Raw genomic sequence first — 13,459 nt, forward strand, 5'->3', positions numbered from 1 at the left:
CTACCAGTAATGGTAGGACACAGAGGATGGTACAAGACTGTAAAAACATGCAGACAGGTAATTGTCTCCGGCGGAGTGCCACAGCAGCTAAACAATTAATTAAATCAATGTATTTACAACAATTAACCCAAAAATATACAGAAAACTCCATACTTCCCATATGCAGGGCTTCCGCCCTGCCACATATCCTCCTGCTCAGAATGAAACCCATAGGCGTCCATTCGTCAAAAACAAAAATCATAAGGGTGGGCAGGAGGGAACATTGGAGCCAGCCACAACCTCCATACCATTCCACCAGACACCAGGCTCCAACGTTAGCGCAACACAATTATTCATAATATTGACTATATATTATATTATATGTCTATAACAATAAACACCACGCAGTACACCGGCTGTGACATTACTGTCTTTGGCAGTGTTCATTGTGGCTGTTAAGGGCGTCATAGTTTGTTGTCCTTTATCGACAGTCGCTCCTCCCTCTCCGAGTACAGCGACGGCTCCTTCCTCCATGAATCAGGCTCCTGCCACTCAGCATTCTGTCTAGACACTCCTCCCTCCCAGCCTTTCAGACACAAAGCTCCACCCTCTCTGACGTAGTGACGTCACAGAACGTGAGCGATGTCTCCTGTTCAGCCGTTGCTGCCGGAGCAAGCAGAATTCCTCCAGTTTGCTTGTGAATGATCCCCTCGAGGTACAGAACATTCACTTTACCCAAAGCGTTTTTATCATTTCATGAAAAAGTGAGGAGGAATTATTCTCCAGGGAAATACATATAATTAATAAATAAATAAATAACCTTTAAAACCCCCATTATTGCTGTCATGAATATTTTGCAGACCTTTTTTTCTAAGTGTGAACATGTCAATTATAGTTATCAAATGTATTTTTGATATAAATTAATGTTTTAATAATCATTTTTACTAAAAACATAATAGTACTCACTGCAACCAGATTCCTGATATTTGTATCTGGTTTGTCAGTTCCAAAGCAAAAACCGGGTACCCGATTTCAAAGGAACCGGTTTTCATCTGTATTGCATTCCACAGCAGTGCTTGCAAACAAAGGTACAGGGAAATGTTCCTGTCAGGACAACAGAGGAGGTCAGCACCTCTGGTCATTTTTTTTTTTTTTTTAAGTAACAAAAACGCTTCCTCATTGCTAAACATGAACTACTTTAGATTTGTAATGACTGCAGTATAGGATACTGACCTTAAGGTCAGGGTTTCAATGTAGGGAGAGGATTATTAACAATAATCAGAGTGCGGTGTCCTGACAGGAGAATTTCTTGTTACCTTTGTTAGGACATCCTCTCCACACCATGGTGCAAGCAAAGATGATATGTCGGCAATATTCCATAATAGTAAACATTTTATGTATGTATTACATGTTGATTATACCAGTGACTGGGGTTTAATTTTTTTTTTTTTTAATGAATTGTTTCTCTAATTCTCAGAACTAGTGGAATTAAATGTAATTAATAATTGATGTTAATTAAACTGCATTGTTAATCGGCAATAATTAGTAAAAAAATATTGAGAAACACTGGTGTAAAGCAGTCAGATTTGTTCAAGGAATGTATAGCAAGAAACATGTTTCAGCTCGTTTCATCATTGTCAGATATGCGTGATGTAATAAGAAATTGAGTTGGTTTAACAATGTTAATTACAGCTTTAAAGGCAGGTAGAGAGTAGCAAGCCCAATTATAAACAACCTGACTTGCATTTTGTGTTTACCCACAGCTGAGTTTGAGATAAGAACGTGCCCTCTACCAGCATCCCAAAGTGGGCACTGATAAGTAAGGGAATGTCCATTTTTTCACACAAATGAAGGGTTCTGAAACTCCAGGAGCAATTAGGGAGCTGCTCATGCTGCCAGCATACCACATTGCAAGACCCTGGGTGGTTTAGAACCCCTTTACCATACCAAACAGACTGCTCTTTCTCACCCTTTTGAGGGTGATTGACCCAAGGTCTTCAAACACTTTTAACTCCCTAAATTACCGTACCACTAGTTTTAAAAAGCTCTTTATTTAAATTAAAGATAATACCTTGGATTTATACGGCACCTTTCATCCCATAGGATACCAAAGCTCTTTACACACCGTAGCTATTTACTTTGCCAGTACACTGACACAGCAGTTAAAGTGGGAGAAGTGAGGAATTGCTTAGCCATTTGACTTACAGGAGGAAATTTAAGTAGACCAGAATGTAAGTGCCTTAATTGGAATTTAGCCATTATATTTTCATAGTCCAACTGTTAAAAAAATTATTTGTAGCCTACTGTTTAAACTATCAGTAATAGGTAAAGAATATTTTACCAGTACAATACAATAGTGTTTATGTTAAGTTGTTGAAGGGCACTGGTCTCTTAAAACCCATAAGTGAAAGAGCTGATATAGGCCTGTGACAGAAAGACAATGATTCTTGGTGGTAACCCCCCCCCCCTGACCTGTGAGGGTGCTAAGTAATGGGAACAGAGTACCCAGGACTACTTGGCCGGACACTTCGTTCCGAAGGTTAAAAGGAAGTCGGTCACTTATAAAATGGGCGGAGCTTCGGTACACTAACTCATCGACCCGGAAGGGAAATGATGTGGTAGCCGCAGATTGGAGGAGCGGCTGCAATCGTTTACCAAGGGGTCATGAGTGACAGTATATTGGTTTTGGTTATTGGCAAAAGAACCTAGAAGGACCTGTATTGTGAATATATGTATTGTGAGTGTTTGTTTGTTTTGTATAATTGTTGCTTGTTATTATTAGACAGCTAACACGTTGCAGAGCTGTAGCCAGAGGCCAGCACAAAAGCAAATGAGATTTTTTGGAATACCATGTTCCTTCTCAAAAATGTGTTTTAATATTAGCCTTTAATAAAGGAAAACTACTGCTTTAATTAAATGTCATGTATCTATTTCAGTGCAAAGAACAAAATGTAAAAGGTACAGTACAAACCCAGCCTGTTTTCAAGATCCTTAGGTCTAAAATCCTGTTCTCAACAACATAAATAAAGGCAATGTGTGCTATTCTCCACCATATTATATCTTGAAAGAATGAAAATCTAAATATAAATGTTACTATCCTGTTGTTTTTCTAGAAAAGAAATACATAATAAAGCAAATCAACTAATATAAGTGGTATTTCATATACAGTAACACAATATTTCCCAGGTTAGAATTCCTAAATCAAATTTCAATTAAAGGGTAGGGTTTTTACAAATTGAGTTAGTGTTAATTTTTTAATTTTATTTTTATTTTCCATTGATGCAGTGGACCATGCAGTGGAACAGGCACACCACGGACTGTTTTTCAATCAAGGCCAGTGCTGCCTGGCAGGATCCAGGATATTTGTGGAGGAGACCATTTATGAAGAATTTGTACGCAGGAGTGTGGAGCGAGCCAAGCAGCGTGTTTTAGGAAACCCTTTCATCCCTGGAGTGGATCAGGGTCCACAGGTACTGTATTGCTGGATTGCTTTAGTTTTATATGCCTTCTCTAAAGGGGCTGCTAAAAAACAAAATCATATTATGTATCTAGAAGTGTCCCATAAAATCTTATCAGTCCAGTCTACTTTTAAAAGTCTCCATCCTAGTACTCTAAAAAATAATCTGCATATTTTCAGAACATTACCACTAAAAACTACTGTTACCAGTGACCTGAACACATTTGAATTTGAACACATTTGACCTGAACACATTTTGAAATACATCCCAATCGTGCTGAATTATTGCCATATTACTGTGATGTTTATTTGTAATATTGTAGTACTGTATGAGAAGGGGGCAGGTTTTTTTTTTTTTTTAATTGAACTATTTAATAATGGAAAATAACTAGAAGAAAATGTATTAAAACAGTATGTGCCCTGCAGCACACTATAAACAATTCTGCCTTTGTTCTTTTAGAGGTAACTTTATCCGTAGCCCTTGCACAGTGGTAGTTTATAATAAGAACATTTTCTTGTGCTGTTGTACACATGGAAATGTTCTGTAGTTATTTTAACAAAGCCATGGGCTGCAAAGACTGTTAAAAGTATAATGAAAACATACATTTGTGGTCAGTGTAGGAAGGGTTAACATGCTACATTTTAGTATAACATTGCAATCATCTCACTGTTGTGCTAACAGATTGACAAAAAGCAGTTTGATAAAATCCTGGAATTGATTGAGAGTGGGAGGAAGGAGGGAGCCAAGTTGGAATGTGGAGGATCACAGTGGGGAGACAAAGGCCTCTTCGTTCAACCTACAGTATTCTCAGATGTTACAGATGAAATGCGTATTGCCAAAGAAGAGGTAAGATGTGCCAAATTTATGACGCAAGTTTATAAAGCAAATAAATGGAGCATTAAAAAATGTCAATTCACAAAAAATGTATGCATTCTAATGAGTTGTTTGAGATTCCTCAGTGTTTTTTTTTTTTTTTTTTCTAATTAAATCTGTGAATGTTTCATAAAGATTTTCTGGCTTTCAGAGTCTTCACTTTGTTCAAATAATAAAAATGACTAGTGTTGCCGACAACTTTATGGCTTCCAGTAACAGTACCGGTACCAGTACCAAACACTTTAGCCAGTAGTGCAGAATGCACACATGGGTTACTATGTGTGTTTCCATAAGCATCTACCATCCTACCGAATTTCATCAGTTTTCGAGCAACTTGTGGCAGAAAGAAGAAGAATAATAACTAGAGTTGCCAGCAACTTTACGGCTTCCAATACCAGTACCTAACACTTTAGCGAATAGTGCAGAATGCCATTATTACATAGCAACCATGACCCTATATGCACTCTACAAGGAGTTATAATCCAGTTTTACATTTGATCTTTAGGAAAGGTCAGAAGTCACAGGCAGTAATATATTTTTTTATAGCGCATACATGGGTTGCGATATGTGTTCTTTAGTAACCATGACCCACTAGAAGGAGTTATAAGGCAGTTTTGTATGTTGATGATGTCATCCAACGTGGTCGACATGTTTTTTATTGTAGGAACTTCCCTTGACCAAATCTTAAAGACAACTATACTAGGATCATGGGTGCTACTTTTTGGTTTAATCGGACTAGCGGTTTATAGTTTGTGATTATGACATCTGTACTGCATGACGACATGCAGCATGGCTGCCATACCACACAACCTATCAGCTTCTTACGAACACCAGTTAATCTTGGACTATCCCTCAACAAGTATACCAACTTTCAGAACTCTGCAATAAGTGGTTTTCGAAAGACAAATTTTTACATTTAGGCAAAAAAATGTTTTTCAATCCAATATGGCAGCCAAACCATGTGACCTACAACATATGTTCAATTAACATTTACCAACTTCCCATAAGCATCTACCATCCTACCAAATTCCGTCAGTTTTCGAGCAACTTTTGGCGCGAAGAAGAAGAAGAAGAAGAAGAAGAAGAAGAAGAAGAAGAAGAAGAAGAAGAAGAAGAAGAAGAAGAAGAAGAATTATTATTCCAGCAATAACAATAGGCATAGGCCTGGAAGCCTAACTAGAGCTTTCTGATAACTAGAGGGTGCATCAAATGAACAAGAAGATTGGGTCTTCCTTGAAGTTATTTAATATAAATTCACTTAAATGAAAAAAAAGATTGTGCAAAGCTGTCCAAGTTTTGGTGCGGTTATTTGTGTTATGCCATCTTTATCTTTTTTCTTTTTTTTAGATATTTGGACCAGTCCAACAGATTATGAAGTTTAAAACTATTGATGAAGTCATTAAGAGAGCAAACAGCACACACTATGGTTTGGTTGCAGGAGTTTTCACTCAGGACATCAATAAAGCACTCACCATTGCATCATCCCTCCAAGCCGGTACTGTGTGGTAAGTGAACTTCTTCACAGTAAAATAACTACTAAAAGGAAATTGAAGAAAGGGTAAACAATACCTTCTAACATTACAACTTCTTTATAGAGTCCTCATGCTTTACAAATCCAGGTATCTTTTACAGAACTACATTTAAACAAAAGCCTTATCAAAAAGATAACTCTTCCGCCTTCAGTATCAACTGACTGTTCTCTTAATTATGCTGGGACGAAAACTCCAAATCTGTGGAGCATAGCAGCTAAAAACGTTGGAACCACAACTGGGGAATAACCAAAGATTAGCTTTTGCTGCGACCAGGGACATGAGGAGTAAATTTACTCAAATTAAGCAAGAAACAGAACTTTAAAATCAGTCAAAACCTAACCTGTAATGAATTAAAGGACCTAATGCAATAATGTGGTTACTACTTCTGATCAGCTGCAATTTATTTTGTGAACCAATCAAGAAATAATAAATGTGAGTTAACTGTAAGCACCTTATTATTGATTAGTTGAAACTTGTCTGAAAAAGAAAATGGCTACATAGAACAAAGCTGACTTTTATTTGTAATACAATTCCTTATTTTACAGTTTTTATATGTACCTCTAATAGAAACATAGTAGATATTAAAATGAAAGCAACAGAGTGTTAGTGGGGGGATCTGATCAACCACTGTTATGCTGTTAAAAACATCCTCAGCTAACCACCATGGATAATTGATTTGTAACGTGTTAGCAGTGCTGGAAGGAAACACTTGTCTCATAGCTCGGTTCATCCCTCAGGGATCCTAAAGACATTACTTCTTGCTACCAATGTAATACGCACCACTGCACTGAGACTGCCCTACTGACACTTCATAATTATATTTTACATGCAATTGAATACAGGCGTGCTGTAATATTAGACTGCAGCATGAGTCATCCAGAGCATTTGACACTGTTGATCCCCAGCTTCAGTTACCTTCTTTGAAGTATAGCTTTCTTATTACTGGTACCATGATTATCTGTTTCATTCATATCTGGAAAACTTAACACCACCCCAAATACATTAAACTAATAATATTTTGTTCCACAGATATGTGGCTTTTCCAATTAATTATGTTCTTTGAGAACAAAGTTTTCTAATATTATAACAGCAAAAGAACATTCAAGGAAGAAGTAAAATATCTAAGAGATACAAATGGAAAAATGATAGGTGAAGAAAAAAAAAAATCTAATATATTAAATGATTACTTTTCACAAGTTTTTTTACAAAGGAGGATACGGACAACATGCCCCACATATCAACTTGTTCCTATACAGTTTTAAATAACTTTAGCATAACTGAGGCAGAAGTGTTAAAGAGACTAGGAGGTCTTAACTCTTAGCGGCCCATTTATTTAGCACTTGTCAGGCATGTCAGGTCCAATTTATTTTCAGAGTAAAACAGGTTTAAAAGGCAGTGTATGGCAAAAGGACATCAGTACTGCATCTCCAGACTAGCCCCACCCCTTGTTCGCTGTATTTTTCACATACCTCTTTATAGACGTGCATACTGATAAATCCTCCTAATAAATATTTTTATCACCAAACTCCTCAATAATGCAATCCAAGTCATTATTTTATTACTATAACATCTCAAAAAGCTCTGCAAATGTCTGTGATATTCTTTGAGTGCTGGATGCGGAAGCAGCTATCTCCTTTGTTTGTGTCCATTTTATCTCTCTGATGCATGGGGCTATCAGATACAACAACTAGAGACTTTTGCTTTATGTCTTTTTGATGATGTCGGACAGGGTCCGACATCGGACTGGAAACAGAAAATTGTAATGTCAGACCTGGTCTGACAGGACCGCAAAGGGTTAAAATTAACAAACCCCCTGCCACATGAGATCCTCCCAACAGTACTCAAAGAATTGAAAGAAGTTATTTACAAACCGCTAACCAAGATCATGCAACAGTCTTATGAGACAGGGGTTGTACTGATAGACTGGAGAATTGCAAACATAATACCGTTCCACAAAAAGGGAGACAAAACCGAACCAGGTAACTACAGACCATAAGTCACAAACTTGTTACATTTGTAGACGACACAAAAGTAGGAGGTGTGCCAAACACCATTGCAGCGCAAAGGCCATTAAAATGATCTAGACAGCATTCAGAATTGCGCAGATACAAAGCAAATGACATTTAATATAGAAAAGTATAAGGTACTGCACGCAGGCAATACAAATGTGCATTATAAATACCATATGGGAGATACTGAAATTATAGAAGGAATCTATGAAAAAGATTTAGGAGTTTATGTTGGTTCAGAAATGTCTTCATCTAGACAATGTGGGGAAGCTATAAAAAAGCCCAACAAAATGCTTGGATATATAGTGAAGAGCGCTGAATTTAAATCAAGGGAAGTAATGTTAAAACTTTACAATGCATTAGTAAGACCCTATATAGAATATTGTGTTCAGTTCTGGTCACCTCGCTACAAAAAGGATATTGCCGCTCAAGAAAGAGTGCAAAAAGCAACCAAAATTATTCTGGTTTTAAAAGGCATGTCATATGCAGACAGGCTAAAATAATTGAATCTATTCAGTCATGAACAAAGAAGATGACACAGTGATCTGATTCAATCATTCCAAATTCTAAAAGGTATTGACAATGTCGACTCAAGGGACTTTTTCGACCTGAAAAAAGAAACAAGGACCAGGGGTCACAAATGGAGATTAGATAAAGGGGCATTCAGAACAGAAAATAGGAGGCACTTTTATACACAGAGAATTGTGGGAGTCTGGAACCAACTCCCCAGTAATGTTGTTGAAGCTGGCACCCTGGGATCCTTCAAGAAGCTGCTTGATAAGATTCTGGGATCAATAAGTTGCTAATAACCAAACAAGCAAGATGGGCTGAATGGCCTCCTCTCATTTGTAAACTTTCTTATGTTCTTAAGAAGCAAAGTTACATTTCTGTACAGCTACCTTACAGCCAACTGCTACCTAGAAATTAAGAACAGCGAAAAGATAACTACTGATCGGTCAACATGCACTGCATTTAGATTCTATATAGTACACTGGCAGAGTTAGGGCTGAGGCATGGGTTTTGACAATTCATGTGGATGGTTGTGTTGATGTCTGTGCATATGTGTCAGATCAAGCTTACACAATAATGCTATATTCATTCCCCTAGATGAACATTGAGCCAGAATTGTGCATAAATGGTTTGTGGTGCATGGTGCAGTCTTCTTATACCTTCATTGGCCAACACATTCCCCAAATCTGAATGTGAACTGTGGGGTGAACTAGAATGTCATCTTCACATCATCATACACATTGATGCTAATCCCTCAGTTCTAGTTGCACACCACAGGCAGCCTTATTGAGTATCAGACATTAAGGTTTGTAATGTCCAATGCGTTCACAACCTTAAAAGCTGATTAGAAATTAACATTTTTCTGGATAGGTTCGAACTCACACTTGTGTTTTTAAGATGGTGTACCTGGGATTGTATCATTATTTCTATTGCTAGCAAGGCTCTAAAAACTACAAATCCCACATAACACTGCTTTTATTGGTAAGTGCGTTCAACAGCGTGCACTTAGATCAGTTTTGAATACTCATGGTTTCCACGACAGTTATAACTAGAAGGGCTTAATAACCAAAACATATTGTATAAAACCAAAAGTCAAAATGTAGCGGTTTCTTTTTTAGTTTCTCGTCCCATATCTAGTCAGTATCGACAAGCTTCTATTTATGTACAGTCTTGAAAGACTTAAAAATTACAAACTCAGTTTGTAATAGTTACCTTTTTGTTACAAGAGTATCTAGTTTTTGGAGGTTTTTTTTTTATTTTTTTTATGTGTGCCTAATATTTATCAATGTGCATTAGATACACAGAGTTTGACACTACGAACTGTGCAATCAGAAAGTTCTATGAGACCATCAAAGAAATAGTTTCTGTTAAACAACATCTGAAAAAGAAGATAATGTAAGTTGAAAAAAATAGTAAAAAATTATACCTGTTTTTGCAAAATTGTGTTTGTGTATACATATCTTAATTGTCGCCTTGTGAGGATTTGTATTTTCCATGTCACCAAAGAGAAGGGTGATCAATGGGATGTACGTAAGGGCAGAGGTTTTAACAGGGTTGTGTCCTCTCTTGAAATGTCTGCCCAAAAAGACTACAATTACCAGAACCCAAGATAAGCACACAGGTTGTGGTCAACACACCTGCACAGGGGGTGGCTGGCCCAGATAAAAGGGGCTGGTTCACAACAAAATGGTGACACAGGAGGAAAAAAAGGTTGGTATTGTGGAGTTGTGTTGTGGGAAATTGAAAGAGAAAAGGTGCTTTGTGTATGACTTAGGACCGTTTTGACTACCCTGCCAGTTGGATGACCCTGCTTTTGTATATATATATTACGTAGTAAGTACCTCCAAAATTATTGGCACCCTTGATAAAGATGAGCAGAAAAGGCTGTATAAAATAAACAACACAGGTAATGAGCTATATTGTAATTTTCCAAAATGTGGAATATGTTGTACTTTATTAATGATTCAAGGGAATCAACCAAGAGTACATATTTCTCAAATTATAAATTTATTTTCAAAAAAATTAAGTGTCACAATTATTGGCACCCTTGTTTTCAGTACTTTGTGCACCCTCCCCTTGCAAGGATAATGGCACTAAGCCTTTTTCTAAAATTTTTCATGAGATTGAAGAACACATTGGAAGGGACCATTCCCCCATACAGAATCTTTCCAGATCCTTGATATCCTTCGGTCTGCACTTATGGACTGCCCTCTTCAATTCAAACCACAGGTTTTCAATTGGATTCAACTTCAGAGACTGCGATGGCCAATACAAAATGTTGATTTTGTGGTCAAATAACCATTTCGTTGTGGATTTTGATGTGTGCTTGGGGTCATTGTCTTGCTGGAAGATCCACAGTTTCAGCCTCCTGGCAGAGGCAACCAGGTTTATGGCTAAAATGTCCTGGGACTTGGTAGAGTTCATGATGCCGTTGACCTTAACAAGGACCAGTGGAAGCAAAACAGCCCCAGAACATCAAAGATCCACCACAATATTTTACAGTAGGTATGAGGTTCTTTTGTGCATATGCATCCTTCTTTCGACGCCAAACCCACCACTAGTGTGCATGGCCAAAGAGCTCTATTTTCATCTCATCTGAGCATAACACCTGGTTCCAATCCAAGTGCCAATGCCATTTAGCAAACTCCAGGCACTTACATTTGTTGGTTGCTCTCAATAAAGGCTTTTTTTTCTGGCAACCCTTCCAAATAGGCTATTGGCATGGAGGTGGCGTCTAATTGTAGATTTGGAAACTTGGTGACCCCAAGATGCAACCAGGTTCTGTAATTCTTCAACTGTGGCCCTTGGATTCTTCTTTGCCTCCAAAACCATCTTCCTTGCTGTGCCTGGGGCAAGATGCACTTGCATCATCTGCCAGGCAGATTTACCACTGTTCCACTGGTTTTGAACTTCTTAATTATTGCCCTAATAGTGGTAATTGGTATATTTAGTTTAGCTATTTTTTTGTAGCCATTGCCTGATTTGTGAAGGTCAACAACCATTTGTCTCTTCTCATTTGTGAGTTCTTTGCCTTTCCCCATGGTGATGGATGACAGATTTTACATGCTTGTTACCTCATTTTTATACCCCAGTGAGACAGGGGTATGAAAAAGAATATATACTATTCATCCGTGAAGAACACACTTCTCCAGCGTGCCAGTGGCCATCGAAGGTGAGGTATTTTCCCACTGAAGTCAGTTACGACGCCGAACTGCAGTCAGGTCAAGACGTGGGTGAGGACGACGAGCATGCGGATGAGCTTCCCTGAGACGGTTTCTGACAGTTTGTGCAGAAATTCTTCCAAACCCAGAGTTTCATCAGCTGTCCGAGTGGCTGGTCTCAGGCAATCCTGCAGGTGAAGAAGCCGGATGTGAAGGTCCTGGACTGGCGTGGTTACACGTGGTCTGCGGTTGTGAGGCTGGTTGGACATACTGCCAAATTCTCTAAAACGATGTTGGAGGCAGCTTATGGTAGAGAAAATGAACATTCAATTCTCTGGCAACAGCTCTGGTGGACATTCCTGCAGTCAGCATGCCAATTGCATGCTCCCTCAAAACTTAAGACATCTGTGGCATTGTGTTGTGTGACAAAACTGCACATTTTAGAGTGGCCTTTTATTGTCCCCAGCACAAGGTGCACCTGTGTAATGATCATGCTGTTTAATCAGCTTCTTGATATGCCACACCTGGTGGATGGATTATCTTGGCAAAGGAGAAATGCTCACTAACAGGGATGTAAACAAATTTGTGCACAAAATTTGAGAGAAATAAGCTTTTTGTGCGTATGGAAAATTTCTGGGATCTTTTGTTTCAGCTCATGAAACATGGGACCAACACTTTACATGTTGTGTTTATATTTTTGTTAAGTGTACATTTGTTCTACAGTATGTGGCTTTCTTACTAATGCTTTTCTTAGATCAATTAGGTTAATGATTACACTATGGGTACCATGTGTACTTGGGGGTAAGACGATGCTGAGAGCTATGAGAGCATGATTCTGATGTGACGCTGCGAACCAAAAAATATGACGACTGAAATAGAAAATGATAAAAAGTTAATCTAAACAACAATAATTTCATCATTAGTTATTTCACATCAATACTAAGTTACTCTTTAACCCATAGTGGTCCATTTATTCAGCGCCTGTCAAGCGCGTCAGGTCCAGTTTAAAAGTATTTATTTTACCAGTCAAACTGGTTTAAAAGGCACTGCATTTCAACAGGGCACTCAGTACTGCATCTCCAGCCAAGCCCCACCCCTTGTTCGTTGTATTTATCACATACCTCTTCATAGTTGTGCATACTGATAAATCATCTCCTGATCACTCATTTTATTACCAAACTCCTCAATAATGCGATCTAATTCATTATTTTATTACTAGAACATCTCATAAAGCTCTGCAAATGTCCGTGATATTATTTGAGTGCTGGATGTGGAAGCATCTATCTTCTTTGTTTATGGCCATGTTATCTCTGTGGTGCAGGGGCTATGTGTATTGCTCAGATCCACCCCTTTTTTTTCTGGCTCCTATTGGTCTCACTCGGCCATTGAAAGGTTCTCAGCTTTTTCTAAAGAAAAAAAAAAAACTAGAGAACTGTGCTTTATGTCTTTTTGATGATGTCGGACAGGGTCCGACATCGGACCGGAAAGAGAAAAGCATAACATAGGACTGCAAAGGGTTAGTGTGTTTTACAGAGCATCTTGTTATTATGTATTATATGGCTTACTATAATATATTAACCAGCTACAATGAGTAGACATACCTTGATTTGACCTTTTAATACCAATGCTTTTTTTGTAACAGTAAATAAACTTTTTTTTTTTCTGTCCATAGGGTTAACTGCTACAATGCCATGAGTTCCCAGTGTCCTTTTGGAGGGTTTAAAATGTCTGGGAATGGAAGGGAAATGTGAGTAACCTAATTAGTATACTAGCTTTTTTATTTATTTTTTACTTCACCAAGCTGAAATCCTGATTTTGTATAAAGTCTACAAGATTCTGGTATTTTCAATGCATTATTTAGGTGAGTGAATAGGTTATTATAATTGCTCCACCTGAGACAGGTAAAATACAACAAAACCCACTACTTTAATTATTTC

The 13,459-nt window shown here is 37.9% G+C and overlaps 1 protein-coding gene across 1 annotated transcript in view; it reads left to right on the forward strand.

Annotated features, from left to right (window-relative positions):
• The window catches only part of LOC121319050 (retinal dehydrogenase 1-like), a 48,745-nt gene that overhangs the window by 32,890 nt on the left and 2,396 nt on the right, over nt 1-13,459 (forward strand). Inside the window, exons 9-12 of the mRNA XM_041256275.1 lie at nt 3,265-3,449; nt 4,119-4,283; nt 5,658-5,815; nt 13,195-13,269. Of these exons, the coding sequence (XP_041112209.1) occupies nt 3,265-3,449; nt 4,119-4,283; nt 5,658-5,815; nt 13,195-13,269 (583 nt within the window). The remainder of the gene's footprint in view (nt 1-3,264; nt 3,450-4,118; nt 4,284-5,657; nt 5,816-13,194; nt 13,270-13,459) is intronic.

This window comes from Polyodon spathula, chromosome 1 (assembly GCF_017654505.1).
Source record: "Polyodon spathula isolate WHYD16114869_AA chromosome 1, ASM1765450v1, whole genome shotgun sequence".
NCBI classification, from domain to species: Eukaryota; Metazoa; Chordata; class Actinopteri; order Acipenseriformes; family Polyodontidae; genus Polyodon; species Polyodon spathula.